A 19315-nucleotide genomic window follows, 5' to 3' on the forward strand; every position below is an offset into this window, starting at 1 on the left:
GAAATAATCAAATTTTATATTGAAAAAAGTTCTTTTCTCAATTGTTTTACTGAATAACCTATCAATTTATATTTGAAATCTTTTAAAGAAAATGGAAGAACAATAAAATAAAATTGTTAAATCTTTTTAACCAGTCGAATAAAGTACAGATGACGTGGAAAAACGTGTTAAAATCCAAGTGTTGCTTTTGAACACCAGTCGTTTCGGTTATTCTTGGAGCTTTCTTAGTAATTTCTTAAACATGTCTTACTAGAAACCTTCATTTTCTGAAAAATTCTCACATCTGGACAAATTTAATGATGATTTTCTCAGAATGAAATTATTCATTTGAACACAATTAAAAATCTTGCAAATACATCATCTGAATGATTGAGTGACAAATAAATGAATCTAAATATCATCTAATGGAAACAATAGCAGTAACTAAAGTAAGAATAATAATTGTTTTCTAAGTAAATACAATAATTGTCGATGAATAGTTAAATAAATAGTATGTAAGTTGCACAACATTTTGATATCTCGAGATAAATAAGAAGTGCAGTTGTGATGTGACATTCCAATTGACCCAACAAAATGAGTACAAGCCATCTAAGATACATATGTATAAATATAAGAATTAAACGTTCTCGATTTCTAGAGGATAAAAAAAAATATTACAATGACGTTTCGTGCAATCTGATCCTGTCTATTGAACCTTATTGCTATTATTTGAGAATTTTTTGTCAGAAGAAGTTTTTTTTCAGTTAATTATTGTGATAATAGGAACAATGAGTGGACTTTACATTGTTACACGCTCAAATTATTATGAAACGTGAGGGGAATTATTGTACACGAGGGTAATACGTGTGTGTCTGAAAGCCTGGTAGCAGCTATAGCCTACTGACAATAGCTTTCCGCTTAATCGGATGATTATTATGAGATCATTTCAACAGCTGACCGGCAACCAGAGAATACGTTCGTATTCATGTGACGTAGTCAAGTGTCTTCATGCCATAATTCACAGCTTGATAATAATCATCACATCTTGCGCACCTTCGTCATCATCAGCATTTCATCTTGATGTAATATATACTTTCAATTCCAGACTGATAGCCTTTGAAGCATCCTGTATCATACAAGGTGCAGCATCAGCTTAGTTCAAGTCATGTTATTTATTTATATTAATTAATTATTGATCCAATTGTTTAAAATTATTAATAGCTCGTTATTGTTACTTATTAAAGATCTAAAATTTCAATATGAAACATTGTAATGTATGCCAATGTGTTTACAAAACATTGTCATTAACAGGAAAAAATCAAATTGAGTTGACTAATCAATTTAATAATTATAGACCAACAATCATAATTCTTTCATGCTTTAATAACAGATTATAGAATGGAATAGCATTAATTTTAATGGCACGTGAGCTTAATTGACCAGTCATGAAAAATTAATGAGCTGATTAATCTTTCAGTGTAAATTACTTTCAAGCAAAAAATAGCTTTGTTACATTTTGTTGAATGTAATCAAAAAAATGAATGCAACAGAAGGACATTTGTTTTCTTGTTCTTTGATACTCATTACAATGTACTTGAATTCTTTCCTTTACAATTTCTTTTCCTTTGATACTCTAAAGAATTAAATCAAAATACATTCCAGCTTGCTAAAAATTTTAAATAGAATTTATAAAATGCCAATAATCTACTTTTCATTTTTGTTATGCTTTCAACTTGGCTGAAAGTGAACTAAATTCTATCAAAAAATTATGGAAAATAAACTGAATTTGATCATGAATTTGACTAAAAAAATATCTAAGAATTTAATGTTTTTCTCTGCTATTTGTACGAATGAATGGCAAAAAAGTTATGACATATTCTATATTGTTGCTACCTGAACAAGTAGAATTAAAATAATGTTTTCAATATATGATAAAATAATAGTTAAACTTTTTATTGTTAAGGCATTGTGTGATGACTGACACACAACCATGTCATATACATGTTATGTGTTCACAATTTCAAGTCTAACCAAGTTGAGTTTGCTTTATAGTATAATTAGATAATGATCGAAAACTCTTGCTGAGTGTTTGCTAAGATATCTGTCACTGGTGAACGGAAACTTCTCGTCAACACGTCAAGTAGCATGACAATATAGAGAAGAGAACAACAAATAGATACATTAACATCAAAAGTAGAGATAGAAATAATTGTTCTATTTCTTGAGGAAATTTTTTGGACACGCGAATAATTTTATTTTCTGGTAGATATTTATTTTTAAAAATCATGAAAGCATGACAGGTGTAAAGGCCTTTTTTTATCTTGCTTCGTTTAAAAATAAAAATAAAATATAAAATTAACATTCTTTCCGTATCACTAAAGCCATAAGAAGAGAAAATGATCGTTTTAACGGTATACCGGTAATTAAATAAGACTTTAAGCGGAAGCGCCAGGCAATTTCATTCAATTGCGTGAGCTTGGCACGTAGCTTCTTTGTCGAATAGAACTATTTCCCGGAGTTGAATATTTTTAAAACTCAATTGAAATTTTTCTTGGCATTGAATATATATACACTAAATAAAATTGAAAAGAATTTTTCATAACAATTTAAATGAAAATCACAGTAAAAAATGAAGTTGTAAACCATGTTTGATGTTATGAGAAATTGAAATGTTAATGAAACATCAAGTAATAAAAATTCAATCAATCGACTGCTAATTTGAATATTTCTAATGAATTTTTAATGAAAATTTAGAGCTAAGATCATAAAAATAATTGGTATTTTAATGTCATTTGCAGCTGTTTAAAAATTCAAGCACTTCACTTGAATTTTCAAGGAAACTCGTTTATAGTGTACTTCAAAACATGATGATGGTAACTTGTAATTTATTGAAATTTTTATCTACTACATAAGTCTACATAGGGAAAAGCTGTTTCAATAATTTTATGCGAATTTAATTGACTTTTAGTAAAAACCTAAAAAGTTTTTCTATCCAAAATTCTAAATTTTTTTAGCAAAAATTTCATCAAAAAGAGAACTGATGTGTTAAATTTTTAGACAAATAAAACAATACTTAATAATAGATTTTCTTCAAGATAAAAAGCTGTCCAACACTTGGATAGGAAAAAGAATTTTTAGTAGAAATTTTAATATAAATAGATCAATATTTTCTACAACAAGATATCTTTCAGTGGGTTGATCTATTGGCCGAGTTTTTGTCTCGTCACAAGGAAGGTCAGGCGCGTGAGAACCAGGAAGAAGAGCAGGCAGTATAACGCTTCAGATATTGCTTTAAACCGTAGCATCCTCTACCCTTGAATAAGTGGTGGTAGTTACAAGTCAGTGTATATGTGTGGGTAGGGCTCACGTCGACAAACAGAAATAGTGTATTCCACAACTGCGGTTATATCGCGAGTACATGAGTTGAACTCACCGGAAACTGGAGCAAGGATGTATGACCCAGTGACCTGCGGCCTTCTGTCTGATTCGTTCCTTCATAAGGGCCTTCTTGCTGCCGAAGAGTTTCATTGCAAGCTTGTTGTCTGTTGGTTGGAACAACGCTTGCAGTTGATTTTTTAAGAAACTTTGCTTAACCTCCTGGCCCGGAAGTCCCGGGCCCAATTCCTCCTTCGGCGTTCCATAGAGGGACACGTCGTCCACCCCAAAGTGGACCTTACCGCTTCCTTTGTAATTCATTTCGTTGCCTGGAAATAAAAATGACAAAGTTTTATTGAATGCCAGTTTGCATTTAAATGTCTGAGCTTTTATCTTGTGCAATCGACTTGAAAAACAACGGAAACGTGTGTAATACCATGTCGTTAATGGTAAATTTCGGGGTTTAGTGTAGAGATTTTTTTAAAAAAATGCTATATACATACATATGCAAAGACATATATTGGAAATGGAGTCTAGTATTACTGATCGTAAAAACGATAGGTCAATTGAGCGCAAAATCCTGTAGAAGTACTTTTATGACTTTTTCTACACTCACACCATCTTCATATAGTTTCTTCGTTCCTTTTTTATCCCATATTTCGGTAATTTAGTTCACGTTTAGAAATAAAAAAGGATTGTTTGTAAACATGATAAATTGAGTAGATTTGCACTCTCCAGCATCGAAATGGTGAAACTTTTCATGTTTTATACATTTAAAATCCATTGGAAAAATTTTAGAATACTGCATGATTTATAAATTTTAAATAAATTCTTGTTTTCAGAATATCTAAAATTCTCATAAATGTTTCACGTGTACATTTTCATTATTTTGATGTTAAAGAGAGTATATTGATAAACAAATAAATATTGGATGAAGAAATTAACGGTATAGAGTGTTATAATGTTGCTCTCGAATTTTTCAATCCTAATAATAATGCGGAAATTGTTAAATGTCTATATGAATTCCGACAATTTGTAGAATGACATTATCAGAGTGATCCAAGGTCTAGTTTCTATTCCGCACATTAATCTTAATTTACAAGTGCAAGATCGACGAATTAAGATTTCCGCGACGAGGAAATACGCGCCGTTCCAATTATGCCATAGAGTGTGATGATTTTATGTACACTAGTGCTGCCTAAAAATTAGGGTAACACCACCCAAGCATAATATAATGACCGAAAAATGCTACAAAAAGATCCGCATAATGATTAAAAAAAGTCATTTATGATTATTAAGATGAGATGAGAATTTTTTTTTCATTAGCGATGACCCTAGCAACTAAATTTCGTTATCAATAAATTTTGCATTAACAGTTTGATTTTAACAATATTAATATTTACCAGTAATTTAATTCATGATTAATTTTATTTTAATATACTAATTAGTGACAATAAATCTGATTATTAAACAAAGCTTTAAATGAGGTCAAATTTCTTTAGTCAATATTCTGATAAAGATTGAAAAAAATAATTAACTTTTTCTAATAAAAAAATATTCTAATACACCGCTCTTTTAATTATAAAAAACTTCATTTTTATACATAAGGAAAGTTTTAATTACAAAGCAAATTACAATTTTTTTCTTTTCAACAAAAAAAAGAAAAAGAAAATATAAAAGAATTTTTTCTGATTGATTTCATTTTTGCATAATTCTATGAATAAATCAAATTTAAGTCTTCAGAAGTATAAAAAATTTTTTCAATTTTTCAAGGTCTATTTTATCCCAAAAAATGACCTTTTCCAGCTTACCCTGCATCATTTCTTTTCTCAAAATATATCACAACTTTACAAATAAGCTTATTCACCATAAAATCTATGGTTTCTTATTAGTATGAGAGTAAAAAAAAAAATTCTCCACGCTCAAAAAATATGATTAATTTGATAAAAAAAAAATTAGTTGCCATCTGTTACATACAGATCTACTAGTGATATAAAAATTTCAAACTCACCTGTATCGTTAAGGAAATCGGTAATAAGGAGAGTCTCGTCGTCTAGCGCTGTGACGAGGCTATCAGTACAAGTGTTAGTGTTTTCGATGCTGATTTTGATGCTGTCATCCTTATTTAATCTTGGATGATTATTGGAGGAGACATTATTACCACCATAACAGTTGTTATTGTTACTGTGTTGCTGGCTAAGATGATGATGGGGTGAACGGACGGACTCGGTGCTGCTGGTGTGCAGGCCAACCCCGGTGGTCGCCCTGCCGTTCACCAGACGAAGACTTGGGGCTCGTCTGCCACCTCCAGATGCGGCACGACCACCCACGCCACCTCCTTCGCCCTCCCTACAAAATCATTAATCAAACATCATATTAAAATTAACACCACTTTATGTTACTTTTCATAATTAATACAACCATTTTCATTTGATATTGCCATCATATTTTTCATGCTTATTCGAGACTTGATGAGATGCAGAAAAAAAAGATTGAGGTAGGTGTAAAAATAAATTTGTGAGTCGGTTAACTGTTTATTTTATTTCTGATGCTAAAAATAATATAAAGTTCTTCGGTGGGTCGTTACGCTTTAAGAAACAAGAGCAATAATGTTATACCTAAGGGATATATGAATATATGGAGATATATAAAGGAGGATTAAGAGTCAAGGGCCGAAATAGCTGGAAGAAAACTCCCACGGGTGCACATTCATCTTCACTGAGTACATGATCTGATACATATGTATTCACGTTAACCCTGAACATCTCTAACATCAGCGTTTATTTTAAGAAATCTTTACTTCCCAGTCGATGCTCCCGATTTATTTTTTAACACATAAAAAATCGGCACACTGTACAACCACTTATACATTTACTTTACCAAAATAACCTGAGTAAATATCATGATAATTTCATTTGCAATATTGTGTTGTTTATTAATTAAATACTAAATCGATGCTTGCCTTTGTTTGTTTATTTTCTTTTCTTTCAATAATTGTACTCATACGTCTTGGAAACGTTTTCATTTTTATCTTTAAAATAATAAACAGTTGAATGTTTTCATCGGAAATTAATTTACTGATTATTTATCCTCGTTGTGTGCTTTGTTTTCGAAATATTGTTATATTTTAAGTCATTATGATTATTGCAAGAATATTTTTCAATTAACACTTTTTCCAGTGAAATTATATTATATTAACATGAAGTTTTAATTAAATATTTGCGAGAAAAAAAGAATCAGAAATAGACAATCAACATTGCCAATTGTTTTCTAACGGTTTTTAATTATTTATCGAATGAAAAAAATTTAATTAACACATTCCTTTGATGAATTTAAACAATTATTTACTCTCTAAAAATTTTATCAGTGAATTTCCATTGTTTGCAATTATCAAGTATAGCACTAATTCAAACATTAATAGTTTGGTAATTGCAAATTAGTCAATATTTAATGTTTCGCAGTAATTTTCACTAATTTATTTTTAGAGAGGATTTTTTGTTACTTTTGTATGATGATAATTCATTTTAACACGCATGCGAATTATTCATATATAAATGTTTGGTATTTGCTATATAATTAAATTGAAAATCTTCTGTTGTAATAAAAAAAAAACTTTCTTTAAAAAAATATTGCTAATAATGATAATTTTCTGCACGTTTAACCTAAAAAAAAAATAATGGTTTTTTTATTATTCGAATATTCGAAATTCCAGTTCACTGTCCAACAACAATTCAAAAAAGTCAACTCACGTATAAATAAATTTACCTGAATTCGCATTGATGAAAGGATAAAAATATCCGATTGACTATGTGAATGATGCAATTGAAATATCGATACAACTCTTGAATGTCATTATAGAAAATTACTCAAATCAACGATAAATTACGTAGTATAGTTGTCAAACAATACTCCAAATGTTTTTTTAATTACTTTAATATTTTTATGCGATATCATTCAGTAAATTTAACCTTAGTACTCCTGATATACAGCCATAAAATTAGAAACTTGATTATGAAACGGCCCCGATAAGTTTGACATTCTACATCATACTATACATTTTTTTTTCACACAACAATTATCATTTTGATATTATAATACACTTCCTGTTGTATTGTTTGATAAATGAATTCACTGTAACTATTTAATCCATGAATTTTACCATTAGACAACCACTTTTCTACAAGATAATTTGATGTTTTTAGCCTATCTGGAATATCTATCAGCATACAAATTGTGAAGCAATCAACAGCATATTGTAATAATAAAATAGTAGGTTTTATCATAATAAGAACGGATTTACGTTATCATAATTCAACAAAAAAAAACTCACTAAGGGAAAATTAAATTTAATAGATTAATTATCGTAAATGAAAATCTATTGTTAAGCAATAAAAAATTACTGATAAATCATTTCATGACCTGTATTTTTATGATTGCATTATCATGTACTTGTTTTGACAAAACATTGATTTTCATTGTTGTGAACAATTATTTTTTTCAATTGTCTTCACTTGAATAATTGAATATATTATGATTTTCACTATTTGTTTTGTATGTATGTATTTCAACTATCTTTTTGAATCATTTAGAAATGCTGAAGCTATTTTCTTTTTGAGTTTACAGATGAAGTAACGTGAAGTAGAAACAGTACTATACCAGTCAGACTAACACAATTCTACAGAAAAAAAAACTTGAATAATTGATTTTGTCGTTTTTTGAATTTTTTCCTCTCGAAACAGCTGTTTCGTTTAATTTACATTTTTGAGTCTTGCGATCAGCAAAGTGTGATGAATCATAACTCGTTGGGGAGATGATTATTATGCGGAGAGGAAGAAGAGAATAACAAGCAGAGACAAACGAAACGATCGAGTACTTAATGGATCATTTCAGAAGAATATATACACACAGTTGTTTTCATATGGATTCTTAATTCTTATATATATTATAATCAGCTATTGAATCACGCATGTAAAATGAGATTTGAGTATTGGATACAAAGGTCTTTCAATATAACGACGTACAACTAACTCATTTACATTACTAATATACACACCAAATACCGGCATAATTATGTCCATGTTGAAATAAACTATACTTAATCACGACAGTCAAATTTATATGACCCTTGATAATAATTTATCATTATTTTAATTTTGTAGACTTTTAAAATTCCAACATAATTTGATAAAAATGGTAAAAAACAAACAAAGTCGTACCTTAATTAACAATTCCACTCTAAAATATGGTCCCTGGTGAATGAATATTTTATTTATAAAATAAATCACTTTGATATTTTTTACTTCCTCAAACACTATTACTTTCAGGTAAATATCTACTTTAATTCCTGGTCACTTTAGCACCAAATTTATAAGCACACACTTGGTTTTAGAAATGTCATCTACTATTTAGTTGTATATAATAGTAATAATTGTGTATAATTGACTAAATTTTTTTTCTTTTTTTCTTTTTAAACTGTGAATATCAACTCGAAAAACTATTTAGAAATCTATTTAGAAAAATACGGAGAATTTGTTTAAATTTAAAGAAAAATAGTAACAGAGATTTCGTTGAGTACTATGATTAATTTAGTGAGTAGTTATTATTTATTTCAGCCTTTACACGTGTAACTCTCATTGACTCACTGGCTGACTGACTGACTAAGAGCACGACCAAAGACTTCCTCTGATAGAAGCTCCACTCGCGGCCTGGCCTGCAGGACAGCACCGAGTACCGGCAGTGGTGGAGAGGGTTCTCGTGCGCGCCAACGGAAGATGTGGAATAGAAGGTGGGGCATGCACTTCCCTCGAGAGAGAAGCTTCATCCCCATATAATGCAACCTGCTGCCGCATCAAGGTCCAGAATGTGGTGACGCACAGTCTGCACTCAGTATTCATTTGATGCTCTAACTTTCACGCCTGTCTATTCAAATTCCGCGCTAAAAGATTAACTAGTGAATAGAACAAGTGAGTTGATTTTGATATAAAAGAAAACCTTTTAGTTTTTGTACAAATGATACTCCAACTTGTGTTGTAAATTCATTCAAGACTTTGGAGCCTTAGGCTAAAGATCCAAGCAATTCAATAACAATTAAGTGTTATTTATTGATGATAATGATACTGATACTAGTGTGCTCTATCAAGATAATCATAGTAAATAAATAATAGATTGATGAAACATATTACTACTGCCTGATGACTTTGTAGTGAATTCATTGCGGTAATTAATGACTTCTACAACAGTCATTAGGACTGAATTTAAATCTCTGCATTTTTTTGAGTTATTTTTGGAATTAACGACACTGCTTTCAACCCATTTATTTTCATCTTTCTATTGAATTTATTTTATATAGATTTTAATATTCATAGTTGGAGAAATATTTTTTTTTTTTTTTACTAAAAATAAATGTTTGTTCAATTTTCAATTTAATTTACTTTATCTTAAAAGGTTATCACAACATTATAGGGAATATTTGTTGAGCCAACAAATTCTCATCTAAGAGCAGATAAATCATCACTGTATTTATATTATTTAATTTTGTTGATTTTATTTTCAATTCAAGATGAAATAAACAAAGATTTTTTTATAATAAATTCGATTGGAGTTAATTCTAGGAATGACTTTATTTTAAAAATGAATAAATATCTTTTCACCTCTAGTTTTGCTGGCTTTTTTGACATATTTCTAAATTTAGTCAAATATACATATGTGTTTTATTTGAAATTTAAAACTCGTGAAAAATTCGTATGTAACACATACATTAGATGTCTCTTTGAATAAATGAGAAGAGAAGGCGAGAGTAAGAGCCTCTCGTATGTATAAAATATGGGAAATGGAAATGTGAAAAATTTTCATAAAAAGAGTGCAGGTAGATAACGTAGTATTGTTAATTATTCTAAAAAAAAATCTGATATAAATATCCGCTCTATTTTATCAGTAATACGTGGTAGAAGTTTAATTCATGTTACGAATCGTTTCTGTAGATGGCATATAATACAACGAACTCAATACGAGATTTTGTCAATTATTCAGATTTATTTGAAAAAGGAATTCATCTATTGCACAATTCATAGAATGAAAAGATGTATTGTAGAAAAAAAAGAAGGAAATAAATAATCATGTCATTTCTCATGCTCTTGATTTTTCGATTAACAGCTGGAACTTGAAATAAAGACATGACGTCATGACTATAAGCAGAAACGTATTGAATGAATGGAGTAAAAGTGTGCAAAAGAACAAAAGTAATGAAAAAAAAAGTAAAAATATAAGTTGGTCTTTGATAACTGGACATATAAACTATTTTACTTATTATCTAATATTTCTGTATTCGATCGATTAGATAGATATCTGTTCTAAATCGGTATATTCACTCAGTTGTAGTTATACGTAGTATGTGGATTTGCAATATGTAGGTCACTAGACTATATAACCATATTCCTCATCTCTCCATTCATTTTACACTTCCTTGTTTACGGATATATGGATTGATAAATAATTCTGCATGAATGATATTTTATTGTAACAATTATTTTAGGTGTCGAGCTTATTTTATAATCAATTTTTTCAACGACGAAAAAAATATTGTAAGCTTTAAAAAATGAAGATTGTTGAGATATTGAATAAAATTTATTTTTAAAAATGATCGTAGCTATTTTTTTTTTTTTGTTACAATGATAATATTTTTTAAGAAAAATTTGTTTTGTATCAAAATAAATGAAAATATAATTGTTTAAATTTTTAAGTATATATACTTTAAAAATAAATGTATGTAATTTTAGATTCATTAAAAAAATTCTCGGATTCAAAAATGTGTCATTCTAATGACAATCCCAACTGCCCCAATTTTTTTTTTTTCTAGAAACAAAATTTTTTTCAAAAAAATATTCAACGTCACATCAGTATTTTTCTATTACTATAAAAATATATGCTGTCATAGAGGAAATAATAAAACATAAATTTTAAATTTTATAGCAAAACTTGAATTGCTAAAATAATTGAACTTTTATGTATTTTCTATAAAATAAATTAATTGCAAAAAAAAAGGTTTTCTTCAAAATAATAAAAAAATTATTCTATAACATCTCGAGGAATATTTTTCCAGCTCAACCTTATCTACACATAAATTCTTTTTTTCAATTACACTTGATTTAAAGCAATTTATCGTAAGCACATCTAGTGTTTTGTCAATATGAATAATTATATGCTAAGCCAATCAGAAGATTCATTATTTATTTTTATGAAAATGGCCTTTTTACATTTATTTCCCATTAGTTTACTTTTCGATTCGGTATGAATAACGATCTAACATTATCTTATACAAGAGGAAAGCACAATCCTAAGGTAGCTTTTTATTCAGCAGAAGCAGAAACGTGTATTAAAACGAGAAAAGTTTGTCGTGCTCACGTGACGAGTGATATTTATTTATCCAAGGGTAAGGTCACGGAACGCGACAATGACAAGAGTTTATACACTACTGTAGTGTTAATAAGAGACTATACAAGCATGCGCAAAAGTCATTTATTTTTTTTTCTAGCTCTTATTTTTGTTATATGGCTACTTATAAGAGCTTTTTTATGTTCGACCTTTCTTCAAATATAATATAAATTACCTGCTTACATTCACACGAACGAGTGCGTGATTTTGTGCCACCAACACGACACGCAATAGATAGTCGATCTTGGTCAACCGATCACACTAGTTTTTGTAACGGGATTTATTGTTTTTTTTTTTTAGAAATACCTATATTTATATGAATATATATAATAATATTCAGTTCAGGTCAACAGTTTTTTTTTTTAATATTTATGATTTTCTAGAAATTTTATTGCCGTATTAATGACCGTATAAATCATCGACAATCATTATTGATTGATGTAAGTGTGAGGGAAAGCCACACGGTGCTGTTGAGAATGAGTGTACCAGGTCAAACTGGAATCGATTTAATCCACGGATACTTGTCGATTTAGTCTTACTAACTTATGCGAGCAGTTATATTATAGTTATGGTTTGAGTCGATAACAAGTATTTTTATTTCATTTCATTTCTCTATTTAATTCATGATAGTTAAATAACGAAATTAACCAGGGATATAATTGTTATTAGGATTGAAATGAATTTTCAAGTAGATTAAACACACAGAATAGGACAATATTGTCTTAAGGATATATTTCGGAAGTTATATTGAGTATATGTAAAGGGCACAGAGAAGTTCGGGGGTTCAAGAGGAGGAGAATCACAGGGAGGGTGACCAAGTGGGGGTGTAACCAAGATCAATACTAGCAAAAGCGTGGTACGGCGAACCCTCGAACGATCAACGATTTTTTTATGCAATAAACAAGTTTTAAAATCGACGATGAGATTAATAAAACTACATGAAGTATAACAGATTCCTCGGAAAAATTAATTTAGCAAAAAATTCCATTTTTACTTAACAGCAAACTTTAACAATAGATTCAAAGCTGAAATTATCAATTCATTGGAGCAGTGAATTATTTCCATGATTAAAAAAATTTTAAGTTATAGGTTGGGGAAGAAAAAGTAATTTAAAATCATCTTTGTGAATAAAGAAAAAAATTAAAAATAAACTGAAGGAAATTTAATATTATTTATTAAATATTACGATACTATGTTTGAAAGATTATTTAATAAAAAATTATTGAAAAAAAATATACATAAAAATATTTTATTATTCATATTTTTGATGTTTCTTGCATGCATAAATTTTTTTTAACGATAAATTGAGGAAAAATTATTCATAAGTCTGTTGTCACATGAAAATGTAATAATCTTTTTACTTTAATATTCTTTTGAAAGCTCTGTAAAATGCCAAACGACTGCAATTTTTATCCTTTATGCTTCAATAGAAATTTTTCAGAAAATCATATCATCCTAAACAACAAAAATTGAAGGTCAGTTTTGCCCTAGGGATCTGTTATACCTCACCCCTTTAGTTCAACTTCAATAGGTCATGATTCAAGTGCGTTGCTTATACAAATAATAACTATCTAGGAATCATTTGCATGCGGATACCTCATTATCTTACCTCACGTTAAACTTTTAAATAGATTTCAACGAAGTTGATGGGTATGGTTTAAACTTGGATTATGTATATCGAGTTTAATATAAATATTTAATAATCTTTCACTTTTTAAAATAATTTTTAAACAACATAAAAATGAAGTTGGAATTATAATTCGCATCTGTAACACACATAAAAAGCTAAAAATAAGGTGGAAGGGTTTGAAAAGGCAGCACAGCAAGCGATGAAAAAACAAAAAATTTATTGCATGAAACAACAAGATTTATTGCATATTACAAAAAAATTTATGGGTGACGTTTATTTCAAGGCATCTACAATCATACTTATCATATAAAAAATTTAAGTGATCAAATACAATTAATGATAATAGTTATTCATATTAACAATTTTGTTAAGGCACAATGTAACAATTAAAGCACATTGCATTTTATTTCTCTCAACTGAAAGAATGATGATTTTTGTGACAAGCTAGCGTGAGCAATTGCAACAAAATTTTTAACAATTATCAAGTAGTGTATAAAATATTATTTAATATTGCACATCCATATGATATTTTTTTTTTCATCAAAAATTGCCATGTCAAACAATGATTTCATACATTAAAGGATTGTTCTCCTGATAGTGCTGAGGTTGTGAGTTCGCTGAACGTCTTGGCCGCCATATCGCCAACCTGGCGAATCCGTATTTTGTCATTCTTCCTCCTTATCTCCTTATTTCTTTTTTACTTCCTCTCGACTCTGGTGTATTAAGTTATTGACATTTTCGTGCCAAAAATCATCTCACACACGTTTAATAAATATTTATTTGCACTTTCAGCCAAAATTATTATGTCCGTTAACTGTTCCAAACATGTATGATTATTTGCCGCGTTTTTTTCAAACATTTTCGTAAGATATTTTTAAATGACATATTTCCATATATCTTTCTCTCTCACACTTCTCTTTGAGCAATTATTTCTATTCAAAAACTCTCCAACGAAATGATTTGTTAAATAACAATAAATATTTATTCGTTGTTTACTCATAGAACACTTGTAAATATTTTTCGTAAACAACGAAGATAAGAAGATAATGACAAGCAGCAAGCTTTGTTGATTTATAAATTACAAAGTGTGTAGCAAAAATATTGTGTATTTCTACTGCATTGTTTTTTTTTTTTCAAATTTAAAATTCCATATATTATTATAATTAGTTATTGATTTTTATTTAATTATTCAAGGCTTCTTTATCGAACACTTATAGCAGCTTTCTAAAATTTTATACAAATAAGTAAACACAGCCAATGATCAATTAATGTTTTGTATGAAGCAATGAAGCTCAGTATGTTTTCAGTACAACGTCCTGAGTACGCTTCAAGCTTATGTTCCTCTTGTCACACGAGAAAGCTTAGATATTCGTGTCTGGTATATTCGCAAGTTTGCCAGGAAAACAGGCGACTCGGTATCCAAGGCACTGAGCTTGCGCAGTTATTGAAATTGCTTTTTAAGGATTTATCAATTGGCTGAAGGCAAATGTAGCATAGATGATTAATTTTAAGCTTGCAAATAAATAATTTATAGGACGGTTAAAAACACTTTCATTGAATTCCATCACTTGGCTTTTGATGTTTGAGTTGATAAAAAATTATAATAAAAAAGCGTTATGAAAAATAAATAAATAGTGATTTTTTAAAAAACAATATCATTCAAAAATTATTTTAAACATCATGTTTATTACACACTGGAAACTTTTTGTTTGGTTAATTTAATCTCTGGACACTTGGAATAAATGTGAATGAACAATAATATCAGTTGTCAAAGTTAAGATTAAAAAAATTCATATTTAATAATAATTATCAAAGGCTTTTTTATCACTTCAAAATGTTTATCATCAATAAAACAATTGTTTTATGTCATTTAATATTTTTTGCATGTCTTTCAATCAAAGCTGAATGAAAATTTTTATTTCTTTTGCACCATCTACGTCATCTGCTCAATCAGTTACTGAGCAACACTCTGACTTATTCGATTCATTTCACTTTCAAGTTATTTTACAATTTCACTGCACTCTATTTTGTCTTTTTCACTGAATATCAAACAACTATTTTTAATAATGGCCTTTGTGATATTATTTTATTGCAGTTGAAAGTATTGAAATATTGTTCCACCGATCTTAAGCTTTTTCTACACCCTCGCAACGGCGACACCTGTCACTCCCTGTAGGACCATTCTGCAATATCGAGTGAATTCACGGCTGCGCTCTCCGAGCTGTCCCTACTTAGCTTTCATCACTCGATATACCGCTACATGCGCTTCGGTTGCAGGTTTAAAATTAAATTTTTTACGTAATATATTTTTTTTTATATTAAAAAAAATCCAAATATATTTTTTTTCTTTTTATAATTAATAAAGAATATTATTAGATCATAGTTTGTTTAAAAATATAATTAAAATTCAAGCTATCGTCAGTGAAAATGTTGCAAAAAATTTCACAGGACCTTTTTATCTATTGATTTCAATTAAATTACAAAAAATAAATTGGTTTAATTATAAATAATAAAAGTTTTTATTGATAATGAAGATTGAAATAAAATTCCTCCAAGTATTTATTATTTACAAATTCAAAAGCTCGAAAATATCAAGAATGAACTTCTGAATCATTTATAATTTCTCTTGAATAGGATATAAAAGCAAATACTATGAAATATCAATGTCAATTTTCGAGAAATAGAATAATAGTCAATCGAAGAAAGATTGCTATCATTGATCATATTGTCTTTTTTTTTAAATATTGAATTAAAATGCACTGAATAGAGGACATATATACGAAATGATTGTTGTTTCAATAATTCTCAGGCACAATATACAATAGTACCACTTTAAGGCCTTTGTAGAATTGAAGTGTGTACTTCAATTCTCCGTGTCAGGGTAAGAAGTGTATGCATATATGTCTCTCAAAGTAGACGGCCATGGGTTTTTTTAGAGCACATTAATTTTCTCTTTTTCTCAAGGTTATATAATAGGAAAAAGAGCTTTTCTCTTATCAATAAGCCTTTTAAGTATTTTCATTTAAACCGAGAGTCTGATAATTTTATAATGACCAAAACATAAATCTAAAAATGAAAATTGTAAATGATAATCTCTGATCTTTAGAAAGTTTTCATCCAGGACATTATAACAAAAATACTCGTTATATTTTCAGGAAATGAAATTTGAAATGAAAGTTAAAAAGCGGTGATATAATTTATATGAATTCTTTAAAACTTATTCAAAGTAAAATATATCAACTTTTAGTGTTAAATCTAAAATGACTGCCAAATAAGCTGTTATCTCAAAAACAAAGATAAATCGGTTTGTGCAAGTTATTGAGATTTATAAATAAACAGTCTCTTTGGGTTAAATGTAGGGTTTGTCTATTTTCAGTGATATCGACCAATTGATGTTAAGGTCAGGTACACCTTGTGAGTTGAAGTTCTGAAAGGGAGGGTTTAATCTTGAGTTAATTTGCTGATTAATCAAACTTGTTAATTATCAAGATCAAACAATGTTCTAAAAAAAATCCAATATGAAAAACAATAAAAATTGATAACTAACTCATTTAAAACAGATGACTCAAAACTATTATCTGGTTATTGTGTTTTAGTGTAGAGATGACTTTATCGTACATTGTTAGAACTGTGTATGCTATTTCCAGTGTGAAACAGTATAAATTGGAGTTGATATACCCTGTAAAGGGGTGCAGTGAACAATCTACCGTGTGGTGCCATCTGCTGACCATATTCCAAGACACTAGGAAAGCTTGTCGGAAGCAGAGGGTGGCCACGAGATGTGTACCACCTGGCAGCGCCAAATAGTGCACAATTATTGATCAAAGAATGGGTGCCAGCAACAAAAAAAAATATCACTGGTACAAGATACTTTTTCTTTAATTGATCCAACTTTTAAACTAATTGTTTTAATTTCCTTATTTTTATAGAAGATAAATTAATGAAATTTCCAGAATCTTCTTCATCTGGTTCAAAAGTAAAAACGTAATTCAGTAAGATAATTATTTTCGGAAATTATCTTGTCAATATTTCCGATTCTACCACGCTGGTAGAATTTAACTCGATCACGATGAGTAGTGAGAGGAATTGGGATTACATTCTTCTTCACGAAGGGGAGACTTTATGTATAAAGTTAATAAATGAAAGGATAAAGCTGGAAAGAAGGTAGAAAACCCCAAGCGTAATTCGAAATTATATTAATAAAATTTCTCTGATGATGTCAATTTGAAGAAGAAGGTAAAATGATTACTTTTTCAATTGTAAAATATATAAAGCCGTGTAGAACTTACAGGGAAAATGGCCAGGAGGATTCGAGCTTCTGTAATGAACACTTTTCATGCTTTCCGGAATGCCGATGCTCATTTCCATGGCAACTGTATTAACAATAAAAAAAAAGACAAAAACGTTATAATTATCACTACAGTAAATTTGTATTTTTTGAGTAAAATTAAATGAACTGCAGTCAAATACATGCAGACATGCATTTCATAATAATATTAAATATAACATAATGAATGTAAATAATAACAATAATAAAAATTATTGTTGCTGATTGTGAATTACTTATAATGCATTAAACAGTTATTAATAAATTTTTTAACTCTTTGATACAATTATATAATTTCATTACTAGAAATAAAGTTTGTCTCTGCTTTTATAACTTTATTACAAGTTTTTCCTCATGACGAGCTTTCTTATGATCTTTTTTCCGCAACCATTAGACATTTTGACAGTAAATTTGATCGATGTTCAACTGAGCGTAGCTTTCTGCTTGTACTACGTCTATTTTCTATCATAATAATGTAAAAACATCGAAACATTATTTACCGTATTTTAGAATTTACAACAATAATACAGGAAGGTTGATACTAGAATTCAAATATTTTTTGGCATCCCAAATCAATGATTGAAAATGCAGGTGTGTGAATGAATAGAGGGATACTAGACGATTTGTGAAGAGTGTCATTATGGCAAGAGAAAGGAGAATAAATTTTGAATTATTCATGAATCTCGAGTAAATTTACATTCGAGCAAAGAAACCAAGTATAATAACTTGGATGAGCAACTAAAATCGTCGGGCAAATACTATTGAATGAATGTGATATGCGAGTGGAACTTTTTTGTTCCGGTTGAATGATAATTGATCTGTACGCCAATTGATTAGAAAAATAATGGAAGATGAAAAAGAACAATTGTTGCACTTAGAACAAGGGGACAAAAATCTTCGCAAGTTTGAAGCGCGTGCGCATATCAACAACCCTTAGCAAGTGCTTCATTGTCTGATCCAAAAGGTGCTTGACCTTCTCCCATATATCGAGTATGTCAAGAAAAGCGAACAGCCTCACTTCGACATCATCATAGAGCCCCTGGCCTCGGCCAACTGCCCCGAAAGCTCAGGGCCACGTTTAAAACTCGTCTCCAATACAACTTTTCACTGGCGCATCTTGATGATAATACCCTTGAACACCTGATCATGAATATCTCAAGTTTATATTCTGTGCTCTAGATGTATCACGATCCACGTCATCTTTGAGCCGAGCACGAAATTAAGATTGTATCGATAGACTTTGTTATTGGCCTTTAATTCTGCAAGAAAAATACCCTATTAAAATTCTGTTTTAATTATTCTATTAATCATTTTTAATAGAATTATATAAATATCTAAATTCATATATTTCAGTACTAAGTACAATAAATTTCCAAGTTAATTAAATTAAATGGTCGTGATAATAGCAGAACACAAGTCATAAGGTACTACTATTGAGCCTAAGGTCGTCGTTGACAACTGTTCTAACATTGATCATCGATTTCCATTATCTCTATTACAACTCCTAATATTAGGATAAATGTTAATGTCTCACCAGTGGAACAATTAAAGCCATTAGCTTTGACGTTGAATTT

At 29.3% G+C, this 19315-nt stretch overlaps 1 protein-coding gene across 5 annotated transcripts in view; it reads right to left on the bottom strand.

The window, feature by feature from the left end:
• Positions 1-19315, bottom strand: part of Ih (hyperpolarization activated cyclic nucleotide gated potassium channel Ih) — a 55828-nt gene that overhangs the window by 22434 nt on the left and 14079 nt on the right. For all 5 annotated transcript variants that reach the window (XM_035091677.1, XM_035091681.1, XM_035091679.1 and 2 more), the window contains exons 2-4: positions 17704-17787; positions 5366-5703; positions 3413-3683 (exon numbers count right to left, since the gene is read on the bottom strand). In XM_035091677.1, coding sequence (XP_034947568.1) covers positions 3413-3683; positions 5366-5703; positions 17704-17787 — 693 coding nt within the window. The remainder of the gene's footprint in view (positions 1-3412; positions 3684-5365; positions 5704-17703; positions 17788-19315) is intronic.

Source organism: Chelonus insularis, unplaced genomic scaffold (assembly GCF_013357705.1).
Source record: "Chelonus insularis isolate UGA/USDA-ARS -01 unplaced genomic scaffold, ASM1335770v1 contig_88_pilon, whole genome shotgun sequence".
Classification (NCBI taxonomy): Eukaryota; Metazoa; Arthropoda; class Insecta; order Hymenoptera; family Braconidae; genus Chelonus; species Chelonus insularis.